Here is a 24,198-nt window from a genome sequence, read left to right as displayed (position 1 = left end):
ATCAATAAATACTGCAGCCACTTAACTGCCTCGATGAAAAGCTTTCAGTTTGTCATGCGAGAAAAGCGCAATTTGGGTTTTACATTATTGATGAGGAGGAATATGTTTTAAGATTCTACAACAAACTGATGTCAAAGATACTGATGGTACTTTTGTGGATACTTCTACTAACCTTCTTGTCTTCTTCCAACTACTGGGTGCAGTTTATTGTTTGAGGGACCTACAACAGATTACAGTTAGAAGACAGGCTAACTCAGCTGCAAATTCAGTATAGAATCTGACAGTGATTCCACTGGCCTGCAGAACTTCTCAGTTCTAATGATTTCAACCATTTCTCAATACCACTGACACTAACACGTTTCACTTATCTTTTCAGTGGTACAAAGATTAAATTGGGGCAATTCTTGAAGGTTTTCATTTGTAAAGGAACATATGAATATGGAGTTCAGCATTTCAGCCTATACTTTGCTGCCCTCAATTTCATTTCCTGTCTCATCTGCTAGGACTGCACACTAACTTTGGTGCCACTAACAGCCTTTACATACAAGCAAATTTTTTGGGGGGTTTTGCGAAAGATCCATTTGACGACATTCTGCTATGGTAGCCCTTAAAGGTTTCACAAATTGCTCTCCTGACAGCCAAACACGTTTCTTTCAGCATCCCTCTATCTGTAGTTCTAGGGGGTATTCCATGCAAAGTAGGATACACTTATGATTTTTAAAAGCTTAAAAATTTGGTACCTTTTTATATTGTTTGACAAAGCTGGACTTTTTATTGCATGGTAGCAATGGTTTGTTGCCCATTATTGCTTTCACTCCACAATTTGTAGCCATTTTTAAGGTGGGGTTCCTATGCCACATTTGACACATGCCGCAGCCGTTGTGCGTCTGACGTAGTGTGGCTGACACATAGCTGGTGATTCCTATAGAGCAGCGGCCGCACAGTCGTTGGTTTCTCTGCTGGGTCTGTGCCGAAAGGATGGTTTGGCGCGATTTGTTGTTTTATCTAATATTAGAAGACGTTGAAGATGAAGAAATTCAGCTTCAGCTATGTGAGGGAAATGCTGAAACACATCCGATGTCGGGTCATATGGGAAAGAAGGCGACAGTGGAACTTTTGATAAAAGTAATATCGGGAAAATGTTTTGAAGTGGTAAGAGGTTTCCTCCACCAACTAAGCTGCCGGATACGGTCATAGTAGTGCCATATATTTTTGTAGGTGACAAGGCATTTTGATTACATCCAAACATGATGAAACCTTTCTCTCCTCGAGTTGCTAGTACTGACCACAAAAAAGCTATTTTTAACTACCGTCTTTCACGAGCTCGTAGAGATCTGAAAATGCCTTCGCTCTGTTAAGTCAACTATTTCGCATATTTTATTCTCCGATCAGTCTGAAGCCAGAAATGACTGATAATTTGAGTATTGTTGCTTGCTGTTTACACAATTTACTTAGAGATGCATCCTTAGAGAAAAATAACGAGCTCATTTTGAATTAAACAGAAGTGAACCACTACCTACTGAAAATCTTGAAGCATTAGCAAGGAGTGGCGGTTATGCAGATGCTGACGGATTTTCTGTGCATGATTCATTTATCGAATACTTCAACAGTGGTGTAGGTGCAGGGATGACACCGTGGCAAAGTGGTCACGTTAGCAGAACTAAGTAGGCTTTGAGCTCCCTAGCATTACTGAATTATCTTTAAAAAATTGTAAGCACATTACAATAAATTGAACTTTTCTGACATACATCAGGTTTTGGTATTCATTTTGTGTACACTTCATTATTATCATAATAATAACTGAATATTATGTGGGACGATGCTACTTATTCTTGTTTATTACAATATCCATTATTTGCCTGACAACCAAGTAACAAACATTATGAAGAAACAGAAAGTATATAATACTTTTCTTACTTGTTCTTTCCACTTATTCTGCTATCTCTGTCCAAGCATTATCCTTCACAGTTTGGTCCTTGTATACTGGTAACGATACATCGTAGATACAAGAAAATTTAGAAACCATTTCTACCAGTTTCTCATCTTCCACCACCATGAACAGTACTTTTCCCTCAGACATGCTGTCATGTTCTCCTTTGCGGCTGCGTCTAGACTGCTCTCAGACCGGCTGAGCCGCAGCCGCACGCGGCCGTAGCGTCAGCCGCATGCAGCTGATGCAACAAGGGACACAGTCCCGTTTAACACCATCTATAGCAGTACAGTGCAGCAGGCGCACAACGGCGGCCGCATGAGTCAGACGCTGCATATGAATCCCACCTTTATAAGGCTATATGTTTTTCATATTGATGAGAGCGTGAATTATTGGAGATTCTGGACCTTCATTTCAACTCACTCACTGGCAGGTGAGAATTAGTATATCATTAACAGTTTCAGTATTGCATAAACAATATAAGATAGAAATAGGTAAATTAAGGGTTGGTATAAAAATACCTATAATACAACAGCATGAAATTTCATGTAACCTGAGAGCCAACTTCAACCAATATTGTAAAAACTGAAAATTAAATGTGTAACATTGAGTGATGTAATCTGAGTCACAGTTATATTTTTTTAAGGTTAAAAGAAGAGGATGCCCTTAACAGCAGCAGAATGACAGAAAAGGAGGAGGGAAAAGTTAAAGAGTGAAAGAAAATACCAATAATTTAAGAAGAAGCATCTGCAAGAAGCTATAAAAAGTCAACAGAAGCATCAGTAGAGGTTTCAACAAAGCCTATAAAATTGATGACCTGGAAATTGTGAATTTATCATGATATGTTTGGAAGATGGAAGACAATGGCTCAAAAATTATTAAAGTCAAACAAGAACTGCACTCATGATGGAAATATATTGGATCTAATGGCAACTTTGAGGTTGGTGGCGAAACTGGTAACAGTGACCATGATGCAGGTGTGGCAACAATGATTACCGAAGAACAAATGACAACTAAAACAAGCAGAAATATATATGTTCAGTATGCTAGATAAAAAATCAGTAGTGTCATACCTGAATGAGAAACTTGGAACTTTCAGCACAGGGCAGGGGCATGTAGAGGAACTATGGTTCAAGTTTAAAAGAATAGTTGACCAAGCACTTGATAAATATGCACCCAGTAGAACAGTTCATAATGGTTAGGGAACTCCATGGTATACAGTCACTCTAAAGAAACCGAGATTACTGCATAAAAGGTGCAAGACAAAGCATAGGGCCACAGAAGCTGAAAGAAAAGCATTTGGCTGTCAAGAGAGCAATGAGTGAAGCCTTTTAATGACTACTGTAACAGAATACTGTTGCATGATCTTTCACAGAACTCAAAGAAATTCTTGTAGTATGTAAAGGCTGTTAGTGGCATCAAAGTTAGTGTCCAGTCCCTGGCACATGAGACAGGAACTGAACTTGAGGGTAGCAAAGCAAAAGCCGAAATGCTTAACTCCATTTTCAAACGTTCCTTTACAAAGGCACACCCAGGAGAATTGCCCCAATTTAATCCTTGTATCACTGGAAAGATGAATGAAAAAGTATCAACGTAAGTGGTGTTGAAAAACAGCTGAAATCATTAAAACTGAACAAAGCTACAGACCCCGATGGAATCCCTTTCAGATGCTACACTGAATTTGTAGCTGAGTCAGCCCCTCGTCTAACTAAGATCTACCGTAGATCCCTAGAATGAAAAATCGTGCGAAGTTCTTGGAAAAAAGTGCAGGTCACACCTGCCTACAAGAAGCGTAGCAGAAGTGATCCACAAAACTACCATCCAATATTCTTCACATCTATTTGTTGTAGAGTCTTACAATATATTCTGAGCTCAAACATAAAGAGGTATCTACAACAGAATGACCTTCTCAGTGCCATCCAGCATAGATTTCAAAAACATCAACCATGAGAAATACAACTCACACTTTTCTCACGTGACACTGAAAGCTTTGGATCACAGCAACCTGGTAGGAGGAGTATTTCTTGATTTCCAAAAAGCATTTGACTCAGTATCACACCTAAGCTTATTGTTAAAAGTATGATCATATGGAATATCAAGTGAAATTTGTGACTGGATTGGTGACTTTTTGGTGGGGAGGACACAGCATGTTATCATGGATGGAGAGCCATCTTCAGATGTAGAAGTAACTTTTATTTTGAGAGTGGGCCTAGGAAGTGTGTTGGGACTCTTGCTGTTCATACTGTATATTAATGACCTTGCACACAATGTTAATAGTAAAATCAGACTTCTTGCAGATGATGCAGTTATCTATAATGAAGCACTATCTGAAAGAAGGTGCATGAATATTCAGTTGGATGTTAATAAAATTTCAACCTAACACAGATATTGGGAACTTGCTTTAAATGTTCAAAAATATAAAATTTTGCACTTCACAAAACAAAACAAAAAAATGTAGTATCCTATGACTATAATACCAATGAGTCACTGTCGGAATTGTCCAACTCGTAAAAACACCTGGGTGTAACACTTTGTAGGAATATGAAACGTAATGATCACATAGGTTCAGTCGTGGGTAAAGCAGGTGGTGGACTTCGGTTTATTGGTGGAATACTGGGAAGTGCAATCAGTCTGCAAAGGGGATTGTTTACAAATCACCCGTTGACTGGTTCTAGAATATTGCTCAAGTGCGTGGGACCCTTACCACACAGAACTATCAGGGGATATTAAGCGTATACAGAGAAGGGCAGCACGAATGGTCACAGGTTTGTGTAATCTTTGGGAGAGTGTTACAGAGATACTGAAGGAACTGAACTGGAATTCTCTTGCAGATAGACAAACTATCCCGAGAAAGTCTACTAACAAAGTTTCAAGAATCAGCTTTAAATGATTACTCTAGGACTATACTAAAACCCCCTAAGTACATCTCATATAGGGATCATGAGGATAAGATTAGAATACTTACTGCATGCACAGAGGCATTGAAACAATCACTCTTCCCATGCTCCATGCATGAATGGAACAGGAAGAGAACCTAATAACTGGTAAAGGGGACGTACCCTCTGCCATGCACCTCATGGTGGTTTGCAGAGTATTACATGTAGATGTAGAAGAAGGCTCTACCACTATTATACAAAGGGCGCTCAGTCTGTGTCTTACTATCAGAAAAAGGAAATGGTTCTGAGCCATGATTCTAAGGAGTTTGCATCGCGGCATATTGATTTTGCTGAAAATTACACTTGCGTTTGTCAACATGAGGTGCAAAATGCACGTTGAGCACAAACACAAGTTAGCATTTTCATGGTATCACTGTGGCATTCTGATTCTCATCACCCAATTGTTGTTGTTTCAGACAAGTTAACCCATTCCAAGGATACTGTGATTGTATACATTAGCAAGGTATTGTCAAATGTACCTCAAAATGTGAAGGTAATTTCAATCTGGTCAGACAGGCCTGCCACGCAATTTAAAAACAAATATATTACTGCTACTGTATCTCAACTTCAATTGCTCCACAATGTGGAAATCTATTGGAACTTTTTTGCTACATCCCACAGTAAAGAAGCCATAGATGGAATTGGTGCTGTTGCAAAACGGCAAATGTGGAATGCACTAAAAAAGTGAAAATTCACAGTAGGTGATGTATCAACTTTTGCTCAGCTACAAGTACCACTACTACACAAGCTTTTCATATGTCTACTGATGAAATTCAAGAAACCAATGTGAAACTTAATCTGGCTCAAATATTTTCTTTGGAATCATCAGTACCACACATAAAAAGAATACACTACTTTCACTACAAGAAAGGAGTACTACAAACATATCTGCTGTCTCCAAAGAATTTCCCTACTGCAGATCATCACACTGAAGAAACTATAGAAAGTGTGAAAAATTGGAGACTGGTACAAAGAAGAACATGATGGCAAATTCTATGCCGAAGAAGTATGTGCAGTTTTTGGAAAATCTTACCTAATATGCAATGGAGCATGCTGGTCACTATTGGAAATTGCCTGCAACATGTGATGAAATTCTGTTCACACAGGACAAAATTATAAAGTAAATCAATCCATCTGATGTTGTCAGTGCAAGAGAACACTTTCAGTTATCTGACTTTTAACTTAATTTACAGTTTATTTTCCCAGATGTCATGCCCTTCTAATTTTTCGTAGTGTTTAAAAAGTGAAATGTTAATGTTAAGTTTATCTTATTTGGTAAATAATGTCACATTTTCATTTCTCTGCTAACAGGCAAAAGTTTTTCCAACAATAAGTAGTAACTAGTAACATGAACCACAGAACATTGAATCACGCACTTTTTCATTATATTACAATATTTTACATGGTATGAATATTTTTAGAAATCTGTAACTGTGTCATCTGAATGCCAACCTAATATGTATTTTCTGTGATAAAAACCACATCCATACTCCTAATAGTCTCACACTTTTGACATAACATGTACATTAGAAATAGAATGTCCCAAATTTGTAATGTGAATCACAATATAAATTACATACTTGTTCTTTAATTTTAATGCCCTTCCCTGTTTAAATATTAATTCAAGATCTTTGCCTGAATAGCATAATACATAATGATGATTTACAAAAGAAAATATATGTCTACAGATTGATAAAAAGTCAGCATAATAAAAAAACTGATTTAAAAATGTAACACGAGTCACCATGACATCTCCCCTAGGCTTTGTTTTACATCGGTTGTGAAGTTGTCTCTGTTCCTTTACCAGCTTCTTTACAGTGACTGTATACAAAGGAGGGTCCCTCCCATCGTGACCTGGTCTACTGGGTACAGATCTACCCACTGCATTGTCAGTTTAAAATAATAACTTGAATTGTAGTTCTTCTACATGCTATTGCCCTGTGGTGAAAGTTTCAAGTTCCTCGCCGAGATATGACACTACTGATTTTTATCTAGTTTATTGAAAATACTTCCGCTTGTTTTAGTTTTATTTTGGTAATAATTGCTGCCACAACTGCATGGTCACTCATACTAGTTTCGGTGTGGACATCCTCAAAAAGGTCAGGACTATTTGAAGATGTGTGCAGAAAAATGGGCTAAATCTCAAACGTAAAAACTTAGAGATAAGGGTTGTCACCTGTTGCTGGGTATAGGAACTATCAAAATTGACATTGATCTCACCCCTAAATATCCTAATGAGATATTTAGGGATGAGACGAATGTGAATTTTGATAGTTCCTGCAGCCAGCAACACATGGCAACAATTATCTCTCAGCTTTTACATTTGAGCACTAGTCCATTTTTCCATGCATGACTTCATTTGTTGCCACTGATCCAGTACATTTCCACCATTAGTGGGACACTGAGCTATCTGTTCTAGGCAGTTTCCAGAAGATGCATTTAGTACTGTTTCATAGGATGCCTTATCATGCCGACAACTAACAAAATATTAACTTTTTCCCAGTTGACTGTTGGATGATTAAAGTCTCCACCAATGATTATAGTAGAAGGGGGGGAACTAATTGTACAAGCAAACTGAGGTTTTCTCTACAGTTTTCAGTTAACTTAACAAGATGAGCCCAGTGGGTGATAGAAGGATCCAATTACAATTCTGTGCCTGCCCCTGACATTTGGTAAGTTGGACATATTAAAAATGTGACCTCAAGTACTCAGTGGCAGTGATGCCCTAAACACAAGAAGGAATGTAGAATATTTAAATGATCTGTTGGAATTAGTATCATGAAACACAGCCCTATTCAGGAAGTGTTCCTTCTCAAAAAGGCATGCCCTTGCTTTCATCCTAGTTATGGACAATCTCATCTGGGTAGTTATAGCTGGGATTTACAGTTAACAGTGGAATGATGCAACTTGACATTTTTACAAATTATACAAAAAAAGTTATAAATTCCACATTACCTATCATTAAGAATGTATCATCTTCTAACACTGGTTTTAGAAATCTGTCATCATTCCACACCCGGTCTGATAACTGCATCACTTCATTAGCCTCAATTTTATTCGTACGGATGTAATTAATCAGTTTTATGTAATCATAACAATCCATGTTGAATTTTGCTCTTAAATATGAAATATCAAAATTATGTTTTTCCTTCAAATGAATAAGGCTTTCTGATATGTTGACACAGTCAGAACAAAACAGACATTTTGCATCTGTCTTTTCTTCTATGTCATTTTCATTGTAGCCCTCTGACTCATCTGAAGAGAGATCCGGAACATCTGAAATAGCCAAAAGTTGAAAACACATATAAGAAATTGGCAATGAAGTTGTAAAAATGTGTACAATAAAAATATAAAAATGATTCCCCTGCCACCCCTCACGCACACGCGCGTTTAGACACACACACACACAAATATATTAAAGAAAAAAATTAACACTTTAAATTATCCAGAAAAATTTAACACTTTAAATTATTAATTCAGAAGATTACAAAGAAAAAGTGAAGATAACGTGAGCAGCAAGAGTCAGTTTCAATTCAGGAAACGAAATGGAACCCAAAATACTATTAGATGTTTGGAGATGGAAGAAGAAAGAATGCTGGAAGCTAACAGCACATCTGTTGTGCTGACTAGGAGAAAGTTTAAGACTGAATGGATTGGAATATCATTATGAAGTCCTCTGTGTGTAATGGAAGGGCAGGCATTATCTGATCACAAGTATCATTATTTGGCACACAAAGTGTAGGGAGTTAAAAAGAATTGGGTACATTGGTCAAGTGGCTCATCATAAGCCTGTAGTCATGCTAAAAGTAATGCTTGAGGTGATGTAAAGAGTGATGCCACAGGACAGTGGATAACTGGAAATGAGTGATTTGGAGTCATGAATCATACTGCACCCTGTAGCAACCTGAGGGAAAAGACTGAATTTGGCAAATGACTGAAGAACATTACCTGCCATATGTGCAGTACCCCAGTAAAACATGGAGGTGGTGTTTAGGATGTGGGGGTGTTTTTCATGATGAGAGTGTAGCTTCCTTACTTTGCTTATGCAAAAACTAAATGCAAAAGGATATGAACACATTTTACAGTGTTTAGTACTGCATATAGTAGATGACCCATTCAGAGATGATGATTGCTTGCTTTAGCATGAAAATGCAAGCTGTCATAGAACAGCATGTGGGGCAATAGTTTGTGGACAATAAAATTCCTGAACTGGACTGGCCTGCACAGTTCCACAAACTGAACCTAAGAGAACATATTTTGGAAGAGTTAGAAATGTAAACTTTGCTCCAGACCCCAGTGTCCAACAGCACTAACTTCTCTGGTTTTGGCTCTTGGGGAAGAATGGGCTGCCATTCCACCTCGGACATTCAGACACCTCACTGAAAGTGACCCCAACAGGGTTCAAGCCACCATAAAGGCAAAGAGTGGACACACTTCATATTAATGTCCACTAATAGGTGACCAGATACTTTTGATCAGACAGTGTAACTTAAGACATAAAGGAACTAGACACATGACCAAAAGTTGTAAGTATTGGTGATATAGAAATAGACAAAACAGATAATGGAAGAAGTGTTAGACCAGGGTGCTGTTTGCCACCAACTGAAAAAATATAAGGAAAAGCAACAGGCATAACAGTAGGAGGAGAAAAAATGAAGACAATTATATGTACACAGATCTTCAAGCACATTTGACTGAACCAGAAAAGGAATTACAATTTATCAAGGAAGTAACATAAAACTGGGAAAAAAAGTAAGGAATGAGGATGGATGCATGAAAGACCAAACTGACGAGAATTTTGCAGAATGAAGGTTCCATGAAATATCACTAGAAGGAAATACCTTGGAAAATTTAAAAACATTAAGTGATGTAAAATGTAACCAGTGTGGAGGAAATATGAAGTAGAATATCTATAGATATAAAACTTCTGATGACGTGAAAGATCTTTGATTGCAAAAATAATTCAGATAGAATTAAGAATTACCTAGAGAGTACTATCATACAGCAATGAACCCTGGGCAGAATGAAAAAGAAAAATACTTCAATAGTTTTCAAATGTAATGGTGAAAAACAACACTGAAAGTGCAACAGACTGACAAATGGAGAAGTACTTCTAAGAAAAGGAGAGGTAAAAAACTAGTGGAAAGTACAAGAATAAAGAAGACACCTTGGCTGGGACATATACTGTGAAAATTTGCCTGCAATGAACACTCGCTAAGGAAAGATTTTGGCAAAGAGAAGAATGGAACAAAGAACAGAGTCAGCAGTTATGCTAGCCACTATTACTGTTGCTTTTTACTGGCAAGCTGCACAGGACATTCAATGATAAAGTGGACATCACAGGGGCACTTAATCACTTATGGTGGGCAGCCATTTGGACCACCTGAGGGATTTGAACTGCCCATGGGATCTGGTACCTGACCTAGTATTAGGAAAGTTGCAAGATAATGAAATAGTCACAGGAGTGCAACAACTTGGTGACCCGTGTGAACGGAAGCTCCAGAAGCAACCCGGAAGACAGATGTAACATATTTCTTCAATAATTACATTAGTGGTGCCTAGGAGAAATTGCCTGTTGCACCGGAAAAGACCACACACTTGTTAAAAGGGAACCTATTATGAAATCAAGCAAAATATCTATAAAGAGAAAGTCCATCACCAGATCCTCTTCCCTGGGCAAGTGACAAAATTGTAGTGCACATACAGATGAAATAAACAAGGGAGACAGGATCACAATGAACAAAATTATTACCTTAGCCAGTTATGATTATACACTACCATGCAAACAATAAGAATGTATCATAATGCTATCCTAACTGTGATCATGGTATATTGTATGAGTGTTTGGTGGACAGATGTCTGCTCATAACACCAGCAGGGGTTAACAGAGCACAGTGCAGAATACTTCTTCAGTTGATGGGAGCTTTTCGTACTGTGCTAGTTCAGGCATTGCATGAAATACTTAGAATATGTCCATTCACAGTCAGATCCTCCATAATAAGTGGCAGGAACTATCGGATGATGCCCAAACTGCAAGGCATACCTATGGTTTTCTCCCAAAACAGAGTCCAGGAGTGAGGTACCTGAATTCTTCAAAAGGTCTGACACACTTCTGCAGGGGTCAGGAGCCTCACACCACCCACTGGCATCTAATCGGTTGAAGAGAAACCTCTTAATGTGGCTGTTGTGAAAAAGGCACACCGTAACATACTATATATGGGGTAGCCCACTTATGCCGATGTTGCTGATACGATCAGGAGCAACTGAATTGGCATGAAAGACTTGATATAAAGGAAATACTCCGATGAGACAGAACAGCAGATCATGGACAATATTGCAGACATTATTACAAGGAATGTTTCTGTAGCATGTTACCTATCAGTCAAATCCCATCCACTGCACTACAGGATGTTGTGACAGATGATCAAGAAGCAATGCAGCAATGACAGCTGAGGTAAACGGCTGCTGTAGATCAACAGCAAAACCCTCATGCACGGAGATCATAACAACACTAGAGTGGAAATGCAGCCATATGCCATGACTCATCACCTACAACCCGGGTGATGTGGACCAGCTTGTGGTTACACTTCTCACTGGCAGCAACAATGCTCCCTCAGAGCACAGGAGTTGTCCCTCACAAACAGGGAGCTCCATACAACAGAAGAGGTAGATGCAGCCACAACACCCTCTGCAGCACACAAGGACCAGGGAGCAATGGAGTGCATTGTGGAATGTGGCACACAATAACTCATGTTATAAAAGTAGTAGATATAGTTAGATTTTTTAGTAGCTGCTATTTTTATTAATGGTAGAATTTGTTATGGTAATGGGAAGTAGTACTGTGTTGGATATAGTAATGTATACTGTACAATTAGCTGCTGATATACAGAAAACATCAGTTATTGTTAGTAATAATTTTTATAAGACTTGGCAGCCGAACTTCCCCGAATGGGGCCTCCTGGCCAACGAAGCCGTACGCTCATTTGTAGGACTGAATACAGCCTGTGTTTAAGTGACAGGTAACAGGCTACAGTGTAACAAATAAGTACATAAATTTCTTGTCAGTTGCTGTAGTAAAATTTTGAAGTCATGTGAAGCAGAAATGTTTTGCATCTACACTAGTGCACAAAGTTCCCAGGGCTGAAAAGTCATCTCCAAAATGAACCAAGTTAACATAAAATAATTGTCTCGAGTATATAATGTGCGAATGTGCAAGTAACTTTACTGCAATACGTAAGCAGTAAACTTTGTTAAAAAGTGGTAAGGTTTAATATGAGAATATGTCTAGGTTACTTGAGCTACAAATGTCTCATTCCTTCTCCAGAAACTTAACATTTCACTGAATAATATAAGACTGAATAAATATAAGAATTTGATCATGCCCAACATCTCTTCCCTCATTGTGGCATGCAAGAACCTACTGATGAACTTTGTTATCACATCCATAACTAACAAAAACAGGACATAAAATTAATTCTCCAACCACAAACAACACATTGCACTAATAATTCCAAATACAAAAATGAATCTATTACCCACAAATGCCAACTACACGCTGAAATAACTAACCAACAAACCACCACAAACTCTTCCACTATTATTCTCACCTACGGTACTCAAGGACTTCAGTGAATTACTCACCAACAATTTAGAAACAAACATTCCATACTAAACGCCACCACTGCATACTCCATCACTTCCTCTAAATACATGGTCCATTTCAAATATGCCACCAACCACATTGTCACACATGATCCATTTCAAATATGCCACACAACGACGTCACGCAGGAAAACACAATCATGTCACAGGTCAAAGAAAGTGGGTGGTGCTGCAAACTTCAGTTGACCCCGCCTATCTTTTTTTTTTAAGTTTACTACAATAATAATGTGAAGTTGATTACAAATAAGGACTAATTAACATTTTTTCAGAGAGTCTTTGAACTAGTCATTTAAGCTGTGACAGAATGGGACAAGTTACAGTAAAGTAATTTGAAAGTTAAAATTTGAAGTAGCTGCTTCTTTGCCTATATGATTTTCCGTAGAATTTATTAATTATGAAACAAACTTGGACTAAAAATATAATTAGAATCTATGACAATATTATGAAAAGGATAGACTGCAATTCACCATACAGTGGAAATTCCTGGAGGGAAGGTGACATCCTTTACGAGAAACACCATTGAGAAAATTTAAAGAACCAGCATTTGGAATTCACTGCTGAACAATTCTACTGTCACCAACATACATTGCGCTTAAGGATCACAAAAATAAGATACGAGAAATTAGTGCTCATATGGAGGCACACAGACAGTCGTTTCTGTGTCACTCTACCTGCAAGAGGAACAGGAAAGGAAATGACAAGCAGTGGCATAAGGTACCCTTCGCTATGCACCATACCATGGTCTGAATTAGGCAAATTCACACACACACACACACACACACACACACACACACACACACACACACAAGAGTTTTTGCTTAATTCAGAAGAAGGCTTTATGTCCAAAAACTTACTTGTTTTTGAGAGGTTCCATGCCCTCTTTTGCATGTCTCCTCTATTTTCATCAAATTTATTAATGTTATATGCCATTGCACGGTAGTAACAGACCAAATAAGGTTACTGTAATGAGAGTATTTGTACTGAGAGATCAAAGAATACTTTTCACTTGATTCCTAAACATGTTGTTTTACTTCTCTGGGTGGCCTGTGCGAGGCGAGCATTGGAGGACGCAGCACACTGCGTTTCCAATTGGGGGCTGCACTTCCCTGAATTCTGAGGGGTTCGTACAATAGGCTTAAGCGCCTGGCAGAACGACTGACGTCGGTTGAGTTCCGCCTATTGTGTGTAGGGCGAAACTACCTGCGAGACATCTAAGTGTCGCCACAGTTTATGTGTTTACTGTTCCAGCACGTCCGGAATGAAGATTCCTGGCACCGACTGACTGCATTGTCCTCTTGATCTGAGAATTCTTGTGGGCTGTGCCCTGCTGGGTGTGAGTGTCTGGCGCCAGATGGCCGGTGGTCTTGGCAGGTTGTTTTCATAGCCGGTCAAACGGCAAGTTCAGTGCCCTCAGCTGAAAAGCAGAGGCATGACTGATCAACTTAAACTGAGGCTAGTTGAAGTCATAAAGCCCTGCTCGAAATTGGAGGGAACAGTCACTATTGGTGCGAATGATGTTCTAAGACAGTGTGGGGGAATTTTGGAATCTGAACTGAATGCTGATTCGCAGTTTTCAAACAGAGTAGGGAGTAGAGCAATGTTGGCTTCGCTCTTGCGTTGCGCGGGCAGGGGATTCGAAATCTGATCTTCCTCGGAGTCGGATGGTCTTGCAACTTGGTCGCTCGTTTTCGGAAGAACTTAGAATTCTCGGACAGCCTTTGAGGCCAGGGTTCGACACACAGTTGCTGCATGGCATCTCTCATTACTAATTGCGATACTGCTATATAGTCGGGAGATTAATATTTGATTCATTAGGACCTCCAGTCATTATCGTCAGTCTATTGCATCACAGAGAGTAGGAGCCCCTTGTTCTCGAGCCAACTCTTATTCTCATAATATTTCAATATACCCTATCCTTTAACCTACTGTGTGTGTGTGTGTGTGTGTGTCGAAAATCATGTTCATTTATGTTCTGAAATATAATAAATCTCATTGTGATATTTAATCCGCATATCATTTCGTAGATATAGGCAGAATCCCATTTCCTGTTTTTTATTATGATAAAGTTCTCTCTTTTGAGTAGATTACGATTTTTATTAAATTATTGTGAGTGAGCACTCCTTATTTTACCAACTAGCAGGGTCCACCATCATTTCCTTCTATTACCATTGTGCGGATAATTAATTAGCTGGTAGATAAGGAGGAGGTCAAGTGCATGTCTCGTTCTCCCGCCAGGATTTGATTGATAACATTTCCTGATCAAAGAAAAACACCATAATTAATTTTCTTTGCTGTAATTAGATTTCGGAATAGAAATATTTTGCGACACGCATGTAATAACCATTGATTTTGTTCATTTATTTAGTAATTTCATGTTGTTTTATTTTGTGTGTGTTGGTTCTGTACCACATCACATTCCGTTGAAACTGACAGTTTGTATTATTTTGTGTGTGTTGGTTGTGTGTGGGTTCTGTACCACATGACATTCCGTTGAAACTGACAGTGTTGCTTCACCGTTGAAATTATTTTGGAGGGGTTGTTTTATCGATATTTGTACTTGTGGGTTAAATTCTTTTTTTTAGTGGTAGGAGTCAATTAGTGCAATTTTTGTGTTACAAGGGGTTTTCGCTGTTATATTTTTGTTGTTGTTGACGTTCCGTGAATGAATGTTCACTAGTAGCAGGGCACGACTGTTGTTGAACACATCTCGAATAAACAGACTGCAAACAATGGAGCAGGATCAGGGTAGCAACAGAGTTGAGCCAGATGAAGAATTGTTGAGTTTTCCTACAGGACGGGAGGTGTGGAACACAGATGTTAGACACGAATTGGTGGCAGACCGACAACAGGGGGTTCTTAACGGTGAAATCAGTGAGAAAGAAAGGGGGGGGGGGGGGGGAGGAGTAGAAGTGAAAAGGCATGTGGAGGCACTTGTTTATATAAATAAGAACACAAATGAGAAAATAGTGAGGAAAATTCAGCCTCGACAGTATAACAGTGCTCAAGTGTCTAGAGTAAAATCACCAATTGGTGAAGACAGGCCTAGTCAGCCGAAGGATTTATTATTAGAGATTTTGGGGGTGGTAAAGGACAGAAAGCACAGCCTAGAAAAGAGAATGGATGAAGTAGAGAATAAGGTACTTGCGATTGTGAACGAAGTGAAGAGTGGAATAGCGTACGTCGGCAAGACGAGTGTCAAGGCGAAGAAAAGTTCTGTTGAAGCCAAGAAGGAAGCAGCGTTAGCAAGAGTTGAAGCAGCTGGCGCCAAAAAAAAAAAAAAAAAAATGGCAAATGTCGCAAATAACTGTGCAAGAATCACTAGGCGAATTGGACACGTCAATGCGTTAGGAATTGATGCAATAAAAGCCCAGGGGAAGGAAGCACTTGCGAGCACAAAGCAAAAGCTGGAAAGCGTTGAAGAACGCATCGCGGGTACCACCCAAAGTGTGAAAGTCTAGAAGAACATGTTGCATGCCTGGAACATGAAGTACAAATTGGTACACCACGTGGCGATGACTAGTGGACATAGAAGTGTGGCGCCGGACGGCGGCCCACCGTGCACAGGGTCGGCACAAGGTAATGGACTACGAAGCGCACACAACAGACCAGAGAGCGCACGGATGCAAAATTACAGCCCGACCACAACAACCAACACTCAGTTCCAGTATCATTATGGGGCAGAACTATGTGGTCACAGCACGCAACAAGAGATGTCAGCTCGCATCGAACAGACGGGCGCGTTCGATACTAGAACCAATAGAAAGGTGCAAGAGGGACCAGAGTTTGATTACAAGCACTTTTTATCGGTCCTCAAATTCCAAACTTTCCAGGAAAATGGAGGCTCAATTCACCCAAAAATTTGGCTGTCACAGTTTTTTAACATGCTACCATATCTTGGCCACTGACAGCAAAATTAGAACTTATCTGCGGGCACATTGAGGGCACGACATCTGAGAAAATGCACAGTGTTGCAGGTACATGCCGAATTTACCAAGAATTCACCGACGCGTTTCTCGGAACATATTGGTAGCGCGAAATGCAAGACCGAATAAAACAAGAAATCATTTTGTGTCCAGATCTGGAGGCATCAGGATAAAAGAGCCCCACGAAGCTCTTTGAGGCTTTAATTAAAAAGAATCAGTTTCTTGATGTGCCACATAGTGATGCTGAAATAATTAAGTTCTGTTTCACGAAACTGCCAAGCAGCTCTGCTTGTAGGAAAGTGCGGATTGAATATTGAAAAATTCAAAAGCCTTCTGTGCGAGTTGGAGCTAATTTTTAAAAAGAAGTGGCACATGATCAAAGGAAAGGGCAATATAACCATTACAATGGCGACTTTCGTGGAGCACCGCGCAATAACAACGACAGGAGGAATGAGCATGATGGAACATCCTGGAGGCAGGACTATGGAAGACAAAATTCAGGATGACAGAGTAACTTGCAGAGACAAAACGATACCCGCAAGTACGACATGAGCTGGTGGCGCAGAGATTCACATGAACAGCGGGATGAGTCAATCGAAATACATGGTCCTAATGCGAGTTCCAATCACCGAAACAGAGAAGGAGGGCAAGATTGAAGCCAGGACTGGGCGGATTGGGCTCGAGAAAAATCCGCACAAATACACGGACGGAGTCATTTACATATGTTGAAATGTAAGGAGCGTGAGAATGAAGTTTTCGTATAGAAAGTAAAGTGTTGCCTGTGTGTGAAACAAAACGGAAACATTTGTAAAATAGACTTGGTTAGAAAACATATTTCTGTTGTGTACCTGTTAGACATTAAGTGTGGTAATTTGTTTTTATTTATATTCTTTAACATGTACATATGTAGCCTGTAGGGGCTACAAAGCCACATATGATCCTTGCGCAATCTTGGTTAATTCCGAAAACGAAGTGTCGGTCTAACTCACTTTTCCGGACTTCCCGTCATATGGTGGAGCCACCACTCTTCCGAGTAAGTGGTAACACAGATTCGATCTTCATGTGTGTTTTGTCTTTCCACCATACCTATTACTGTGTCTTTGTTGAGGAAGAGCTACTGGATGCATATCGACAGTGTTCTGGGCACAACTTACAGCATTGCACCATTTATTTGTTTTTGCGATATTTGTCACTGGTGTCATGGGCACACAACTGCAGTGTTGCACCTATTTTCAGTGACACCCCCCCCCCCCCCCCCCGTTGGCGTGTTGGGCACGCCATAGTGCGTTGTACCATTCTCGTAGGGTTTGGAGGCGGATATACAAACATGGCCATTGTGCCCTCCCATGCCGCTGCTGCTGGGCGCAACCTTTCTAGAGTGTGGCGAGTTTCTCGTACGATGGTATGTCACGTCTCTGAACATGTGCAGTCATCGGGATTTATCGTATGAACGGTGTAATGCAAAAGGTACGGAATTCAACAAGTCCGGTAATTGGTGTCTTGGTGTGAGACCTAGCACATAAGAGAACTCTAAAAGTATGATATTTATGAGAACTTGTTTACAGAGGTAGAGTCTTTGCATTGTAACTTGTGAAGTCTGCCGCGTTTTTTTTTGTGTAAACTTTCCACCGTAAGTTTCAGTACATCCAGTTCCATCTCAGATGAGTAGTGACCAACTCAGCGTATCAGCCACGCCAGAGACAGCAACATCCATCGAGTTGTCTCAGCGGGGCACGACGGGGTAGTATGTATGAGAAACGGGTGTAGCCGATAAGGTACATATAGTATTTTTATTAATTTCCATTACTAATGTAATTGCAGCTAATTTTATCCCGTCTAATAAGTGTTCATTTCATATTTGGGTGTGGCTGCCATGTCTTGAGCAGTTTCAGGGATCCATCAAAGCCTCTGGGATCAGAGACGGCAAGTGAAGTGCAGTGGCGCCTGTAGTAGCGTAGTTAGCAAATTTAAATTGTCATCCATAGTTGTGAGCATACTCCAGTAACAGGTAGGCTACAGCTGGGATTACACATGGTAGTTTAGGGTTATGGGTAGCGTACTTCAGCTTTTTGTTCACACACACACACACACACACACACACACACACACACACACTAGTATTAACAACGGGCCCATAGGTTAAGTAACTATTCTTTACAATAGGTATTAATTATAAAGTCTCTCAGCAGAGTATAAGAATTTTGTACTGTATTAGTGTAACAGGTCTATTCATGTAAATATTCATTTCTATTAATTTTTTATTGAATGTACAAAATACGATCTTTACAAATTCTGAAGGCTGTTTTTGTAAAAAGTTTTGGGGAAGCGCATTTTATAAAAACACTTAAATATTGTGCAGGTACTGGGAACAGCGAGTGCCTGCTGGACGAGAATTGACGCTACAAGGTGGTCGATGTGGAGTAAATGGAGGCCGAGCCTGATGTATTATCTAATACTGATGACGAGGACGATGTATTTCACTGTGCGGCAGGAGCAGTCGAGTTTGATAATTCTCAGTCAGATGTAGATGATGAGAGAAATTTTGAGCTAGGAAAAGACTTAGAGACAATATGGACCAACAAACCCATCCATTCAAAATTTTCTAGGATACCAGCGTCAAATATTATTACCCATCTCCCTGGCCCACGTGGGGAAGCAAGGGGGGGTCACTAGTGAATTGGAAATATTTTTATTATTTATAGATTCGAAAATTATTGAAAAAATTGTTTTGTACACAAATCTTGAAACCGAGAAATCTAGGCAAAAGGACAATACGGTCCAGTGGTTTCATTCACCAACAGAGAGCGCTGAAATAAAGGGTCGATGGGCCTTCTCTTCACGAGTTGTGTGCTAAAAAATTCTATGCTCAGTGTAGATGAGATGTTCTCAGCAACCTATGGACCTCGGGTATTCCGTTGCACTATGTGCAAGAAAAGGTTTGCATTTCTTCTAGAAAACCTCCACTTCGATGATAAAGCCACCAGAGAGGCCAGAAAAATAAACAACAAATTTGCGGCTTTCAGAGAAGTGTGGGACATGTTTGAATCTAACAGCGAAAAAAATTATAGTCCATCAGAATATGTCACATTAGTTGAGACTCTACTGAGTTTTCGGGCTGCCTGTCCATTCAAAACGTATATCCAATCAAAACCCGACAAATATGGGTTGAAAATAATGCCACTATGAGACGCAAGGACATTCTATTTTTTGCCTGGCATTCCATACACTGGCAAGGACAACAGATTAAAGGGGAGACCTGGAGATTTGCCTTTACCTGCCCAGTATGTTTTGCGCCTGACGGAATCTATCAGGGATTCTAATAGAACCATTACAGCGGACAATTGGTTCTCCTCACTGGAGGTGACTAACACCCTCCTCCAAAAGAAACTCACATTTGTAGGTACATTGAGGAGGAACAAACTGCAAATACCACCATCAATGCTGCTTTCCGCTCCAGTAGGCTCTTCAACATTTATGTAACAGGACGACAAAACTTTGGTGTCATTTACCCCAAAGAAAAATAAAAAAGTTTTACTGATAACGTCTATGCACTTCTCTGGAGAGATAAATGAAAAATCAAATACGCCTGAAATTGTGGAGTTCTACAATCTAACTAAAGGATGGGTCGATGTATTAGATAAGCTTTGCCACAGCAGGACCACAAAAAGAAAATCGTGAAGATGGCCCATGCGGTACTTTTATGCTATTTTAGACATCGCTGCTATAAATAGTTTTATCATTTACAAAAGCAATAGCAAAATGAACAGCTTTTCAAATGACGCGAGAATATCATTTCTCAAAAATTTTGCGCTCTCTTTGAAAAAAACCTCTTATGGAATAGAGGTTGAATAACACACCTTCCCCGTGAGCTCCATTCGTCTATTGGAAAACTTTTAGAAAAAGAACCAATTGAATTAGACAAGCCTACCCAAGCACAGCCACTAAAGAAAAGAAGATGTGATTTTTGTGACAGGTCAAAAGATAGGAAGGGAATGCTTTTTGTAGTAGGCCCCTAATTGTAATCGTTCTATATGTGGGGAGCATAAAGTTATTATATGCCCTGGCTGTAAAGAAACTGAGATATGATAAATTGTGCCAAATATGCATTTTCAGGGCTGTATGTGATCATTTCCAGGATAACATTAAACATTTATTATTTGTTCCTATTACATTATGTGTACAAAGACATTTATTATTGAGAACTTTATATTTCGGAACTGCTGACACTATAATTATTTTCTACAATTAGTAAAAGATGTTTCTCATTTAGTTCCTATCTTTAGAATTTCTAATGCACTCAAGATCCTAAATGATGACTGAATCTATTGATTTTTACATAGAATATTTCTATTAAGGTATTTTTTTGTAATCAAGTTCCTATTTTTTTCCAAAGTACTTTATATTCTTACTTACTGAGCATAAAAATTAAAAAAGAACTTGTTATAACAAATATTATGTGTGTTTAATTAATAATAAAACTTTTTCCCATTATTCATTTTTTATTTTACCCAGAAAAATCGATATTTGGAGGGTGGGGTCTGATCCAACCCCACCTTACCATTGATGTCAGGAAACTTCACCTTACCGTTAGAGGGTTAAAAAGAAAATTACAGAAAATAGCAATGCACTGAAAAAAAGCGTCTTTCTGAAGCTGTGTAAAAGATCTTGCTCTTTTATTAGTAGATTCATTGGTTTGCGTCTACGAAGAAATTACAGTGTTCCACACTTGTTTTTATGCAGTGTAGGCAACTCTGAACTGTACCGCAAAAATTTTGCTTACAACAATCAAGTCTTGTTTCACTTTTGGTGAAATGGTCCTGTAGTTGAGAAGGAAATGAGACAGGGTTGTAGCATATAGGCCTACTTGATGTTTTTCAGTCCGTACGATAAAGGAAAACGAGTTTCTATTTGGGTAGTAGACTAACTAACAATGGCCAAAGTACAGAGGTTATACAATGCAGAATAGCAGTAGCAAGAAAAGTGACTCTCAAAATGACTAATAAACTAACATCTTATATAAAGTCAAGTTTTATGAAATCTTTTCTGAAGATTTCTGTCTTGACTTTAGACTTCCACAGAACTGAAAAGTGTATGCTAAACAGTTCCCTAGTTGCTAAGGTGAATGCTCGTATGATTCCACCATGGCCAACTTCCTGCTATATCTTCATCTAAACCCTATTCTACTCCGTATTTGTTTTATGTATCATATAAAAATATTATTCTTGCAATGTATCTGACATGTTCTAAACTGCTGTACTGAATGGTCACAGGACAAATAAGTAAATTATGAGCTTTTGAAATGTGGAGCTACAAGGTGTCTGCTATAGATTAGATGTGGGGATTGGATAACCAATGAAGAGACTTGGAACTAAATGGGGAAGGAACAAAACTTGTGGTACAACTTGATGAAAAGAGATGAGCTCATAGAACACATTCTGAGTAATTAAGGAGCCATCAATTTGATACGAGGTGAAAGTGTGAGAAGTCAAACTTGTAGAAGGAGATCAATGCTTAACTTCAGTAAGCAGGCTCAAATCAATGTAGATTGTAGTAGTGATGCAGAGATGAAGACGTTTGCACAGGATAAACTAGTGTTGGGAGCCATTACAAAACCTTCTCTTCATATTGGAGACAACAAAGGGGCTAAAGTGCAGCTACAGTGTATCTATCTCTTCCACCAAGTGTTGTATGTAATTAATGTGATTTAGGGAACCCGTAGAAAAACTAAACCTCAATGAATGAGTGGACATCTTAATTGCTGTTCTGATTCGACAAGTGCATCATACCACACAGTATAACTTGGAATCAGTCATGTCATGGAAATATGAAGTGTAAGGATCACTTAGGTTTAGTTGTATGCCAAGTGACTGAAGGCTTTGACTGGCTCATACAATACTTGGAACTACACTTTGCTTGTGTAACAGCCGACTATCAAATATTGCTTGGTGGGTACATGTATACATGCGAGGGTGGCACAAATGGCTACCAGCTTGCTTTACCAGTAAAGGAAGTGCGAATGGATGGCAAAAATGCTCAACTGGTTAAACCTTTCCTAGTTAATGAATTAGGTATAATTTAACGTAAGAAGTAAAAACTACAACAACAACAACAACAACAAAATAAACCATACACATATTTTATAGATTAATTTCTCGTTTTGTAATGAAAATAAGCTCCTAAATCGCGATTTTTAATGTGCCTTAGCGACCTGAACACTTGGGCATTTGTCCTGTACTACATACACCACATTGTAAACAGTAAAAACTGTTTTTAGTTGTTGGGGTGCTCGTGAATAAGAATGCTGTACAGAAGAGTGATCGTGCGAATAACCTAAAACTCTACAACGCTCAACTTCTCATTCCCACCAACAGCAGCTGCACGGTCGCTACTCATTAAATTATCACTGCTGAGTCTATGTCATCAAAACTATGTAACAATATTTAATAAATAATAACACAATCATCACCTGTAGCCATGCCTCCCAAACTTTCAAACGACGTGTAGACCTGAAATCTTTGGCGCTACGGCAATATTAGCCAACAGCCAACAGTCAATTAATCCACTTACATTAAAATCATGAGCGGGAAGATTAATTTCTTCTCTCTCTCTTGTAACTATTCATATTTCTTTCTTAAACTATTATGCGTGCTGAATCGAAAATGCAACTCTTAAATTGAATTTTGTGGGGGTGTGATGCAAATGACATGCGACTTGTAGCAATAACACCTGTGACATTAGTCATAGACAGCAGGACAAGGAGTTTGGAGTTGTGAACTGTGAAGTTTGTGTAGTAAATATTTTCTGAAGGTAATGGTTGTTGCTAAGTATAATGAAATATTGTTGGAAAATACCGCTTTGGAGAGAAACAAACGCAATCAAGTCCGGCGGAAAACATTTCTATTTATAGTAGATGGCGTTATTTATTACCTTGACACAAATTGCGTGGAGTTTGACAGTTTCCGTTTCAAAAATTGATATTTGTTTTTAATTTGTGCACCATTCGACGTTTCTTACCCGCAGGTATTTACAATGCCATTAGAATGGCTATTTGGAAAGAAACTGACGCCGGAAGAAATGCTGAGGCAGAATCAGCGTGCGCTGAACAAAGCTATGAGAGATCTGGATCGAGAAAGAGCGCGGATGGAACAGCAAGAAAAGAAGATCATTGCTGACATAAAAAAGATGGCTAAAGATGGTCAGATGGTACTTAACAATACTCTCTCATTTTCTTTGTTTCCACCATATCACATTAGCACCAATTGTGTTTGATATGTTTTCTACCAAGATCACAGGTATAATTTCGTTTTTATGATTCTAGAATTGCAGTTGGGCGTGTAATTTATTTTTTCTATTTGCCGAAAGCTGTGTTACACACTCATTAAAGAAAAGGAATTGACAACCAACTGTTATTTCCATAGCTACTGTGTTACAGAATGTGCCCAGCAAGAACGTGTTTTCTGCCTATATCCTGCATAGGGATTGTCAGGCCATAATTCAGTGGCTTCACTTTAGCTGCCGTATTCTGTAAGTTATCTCGTATGTCTCTCCCTGTGATGGAGTGCATCACAGCCAGCGGATAGGGTGTTAGTAATGTGTATCATACAAGATGTTGGGTGTGGGGGAGAGGTCCTCAAAGTATATCGGATAGATCATTAAAAAATGGTTTGAGAAGGAGCATGTGCTGTGATCATGTTGTGAGAGTTGGGAGATGAACAGAAAAGTGAGTAGTGTTGGCCTCATTTTTGAA

General features: G+C 39.1%; 2 protein-coding genes across 3 annotated transcripts in view; one reads left to right on the top strand and one right to left on the bottom strand.

Moving 5' to 3' along the window:
- The window catches only part of LOC126413341 (protein arginine N-methyltransferase 1), a 105,433-nt gene extending 82,266 nt beyond the window's left edge, over positions 1 to 23,167 (bottom strand). Inside the window, exons 1-2 of one of the 2 annotated variants that reach the window (XM_050083254.1) lie at positions 22,918 to 23,167; positions 7,822 to 8,142 (exon numbers count right to left, since the gene is read on the bottom strand). In XM_050083254.1, coding sequence (XP_049939211.1) covers positions 7,822 to 8,142; positions 22,918 to 22,927 — 331 coding nt within the window. In that variant the 5' untranslated portion in view covers positions 22,928 to 23,167. The remainder of the gene's footprint in view (positions 1 to 7,821; positions 8,143 to 22,917) is intronic. The other variant, XM_050083255.1, reaches the window with a different exon arrangement.
- LOC126413342 (charged multivesicular body protein 2a) overlaps positions 23,127 to 24,198 on the top strand; it is a 27,956-nt gene continuing 26,884 nt past the window's right edge. Inside the window, exons 1-2 of the mRNA XM_050083258.1 lie at positions 23,127 to 23,258; positions 23,472 to 23,654. Of these exons, the coding sequence (XP_049939215.1) occupies positions 23,481 to 23,654 (174 nt within the window). The 5' untranslated portion in view covers positions 23,127 to 23,258; positions 23,472 to 23,480. The remainder of the gene's footprint in view (positions 23,259 to 23,471; positions 23,655 to 24,198) is intronic.

Source organism: Schistocerca serialis, chromosome 7 (genome assembly GCF_023864345.2).
Source record: "Schistocerca serialis cubense isolate TAMUIC-IGC-003099 chromosome 7, iqSchSeri2.2, whole genome shotgun sequence".
NCBI lineage: Eukaryota > Metazoa > Arthropoda > Insecta > Orthoptera > Acrididae > Schistocerca > Schistocerca serialis.
The sequence above is the reverse complement of the archived record's forward strand: the minus strand, read 5'-3'. Positions and strand labels throughout refer to the sequence as shown.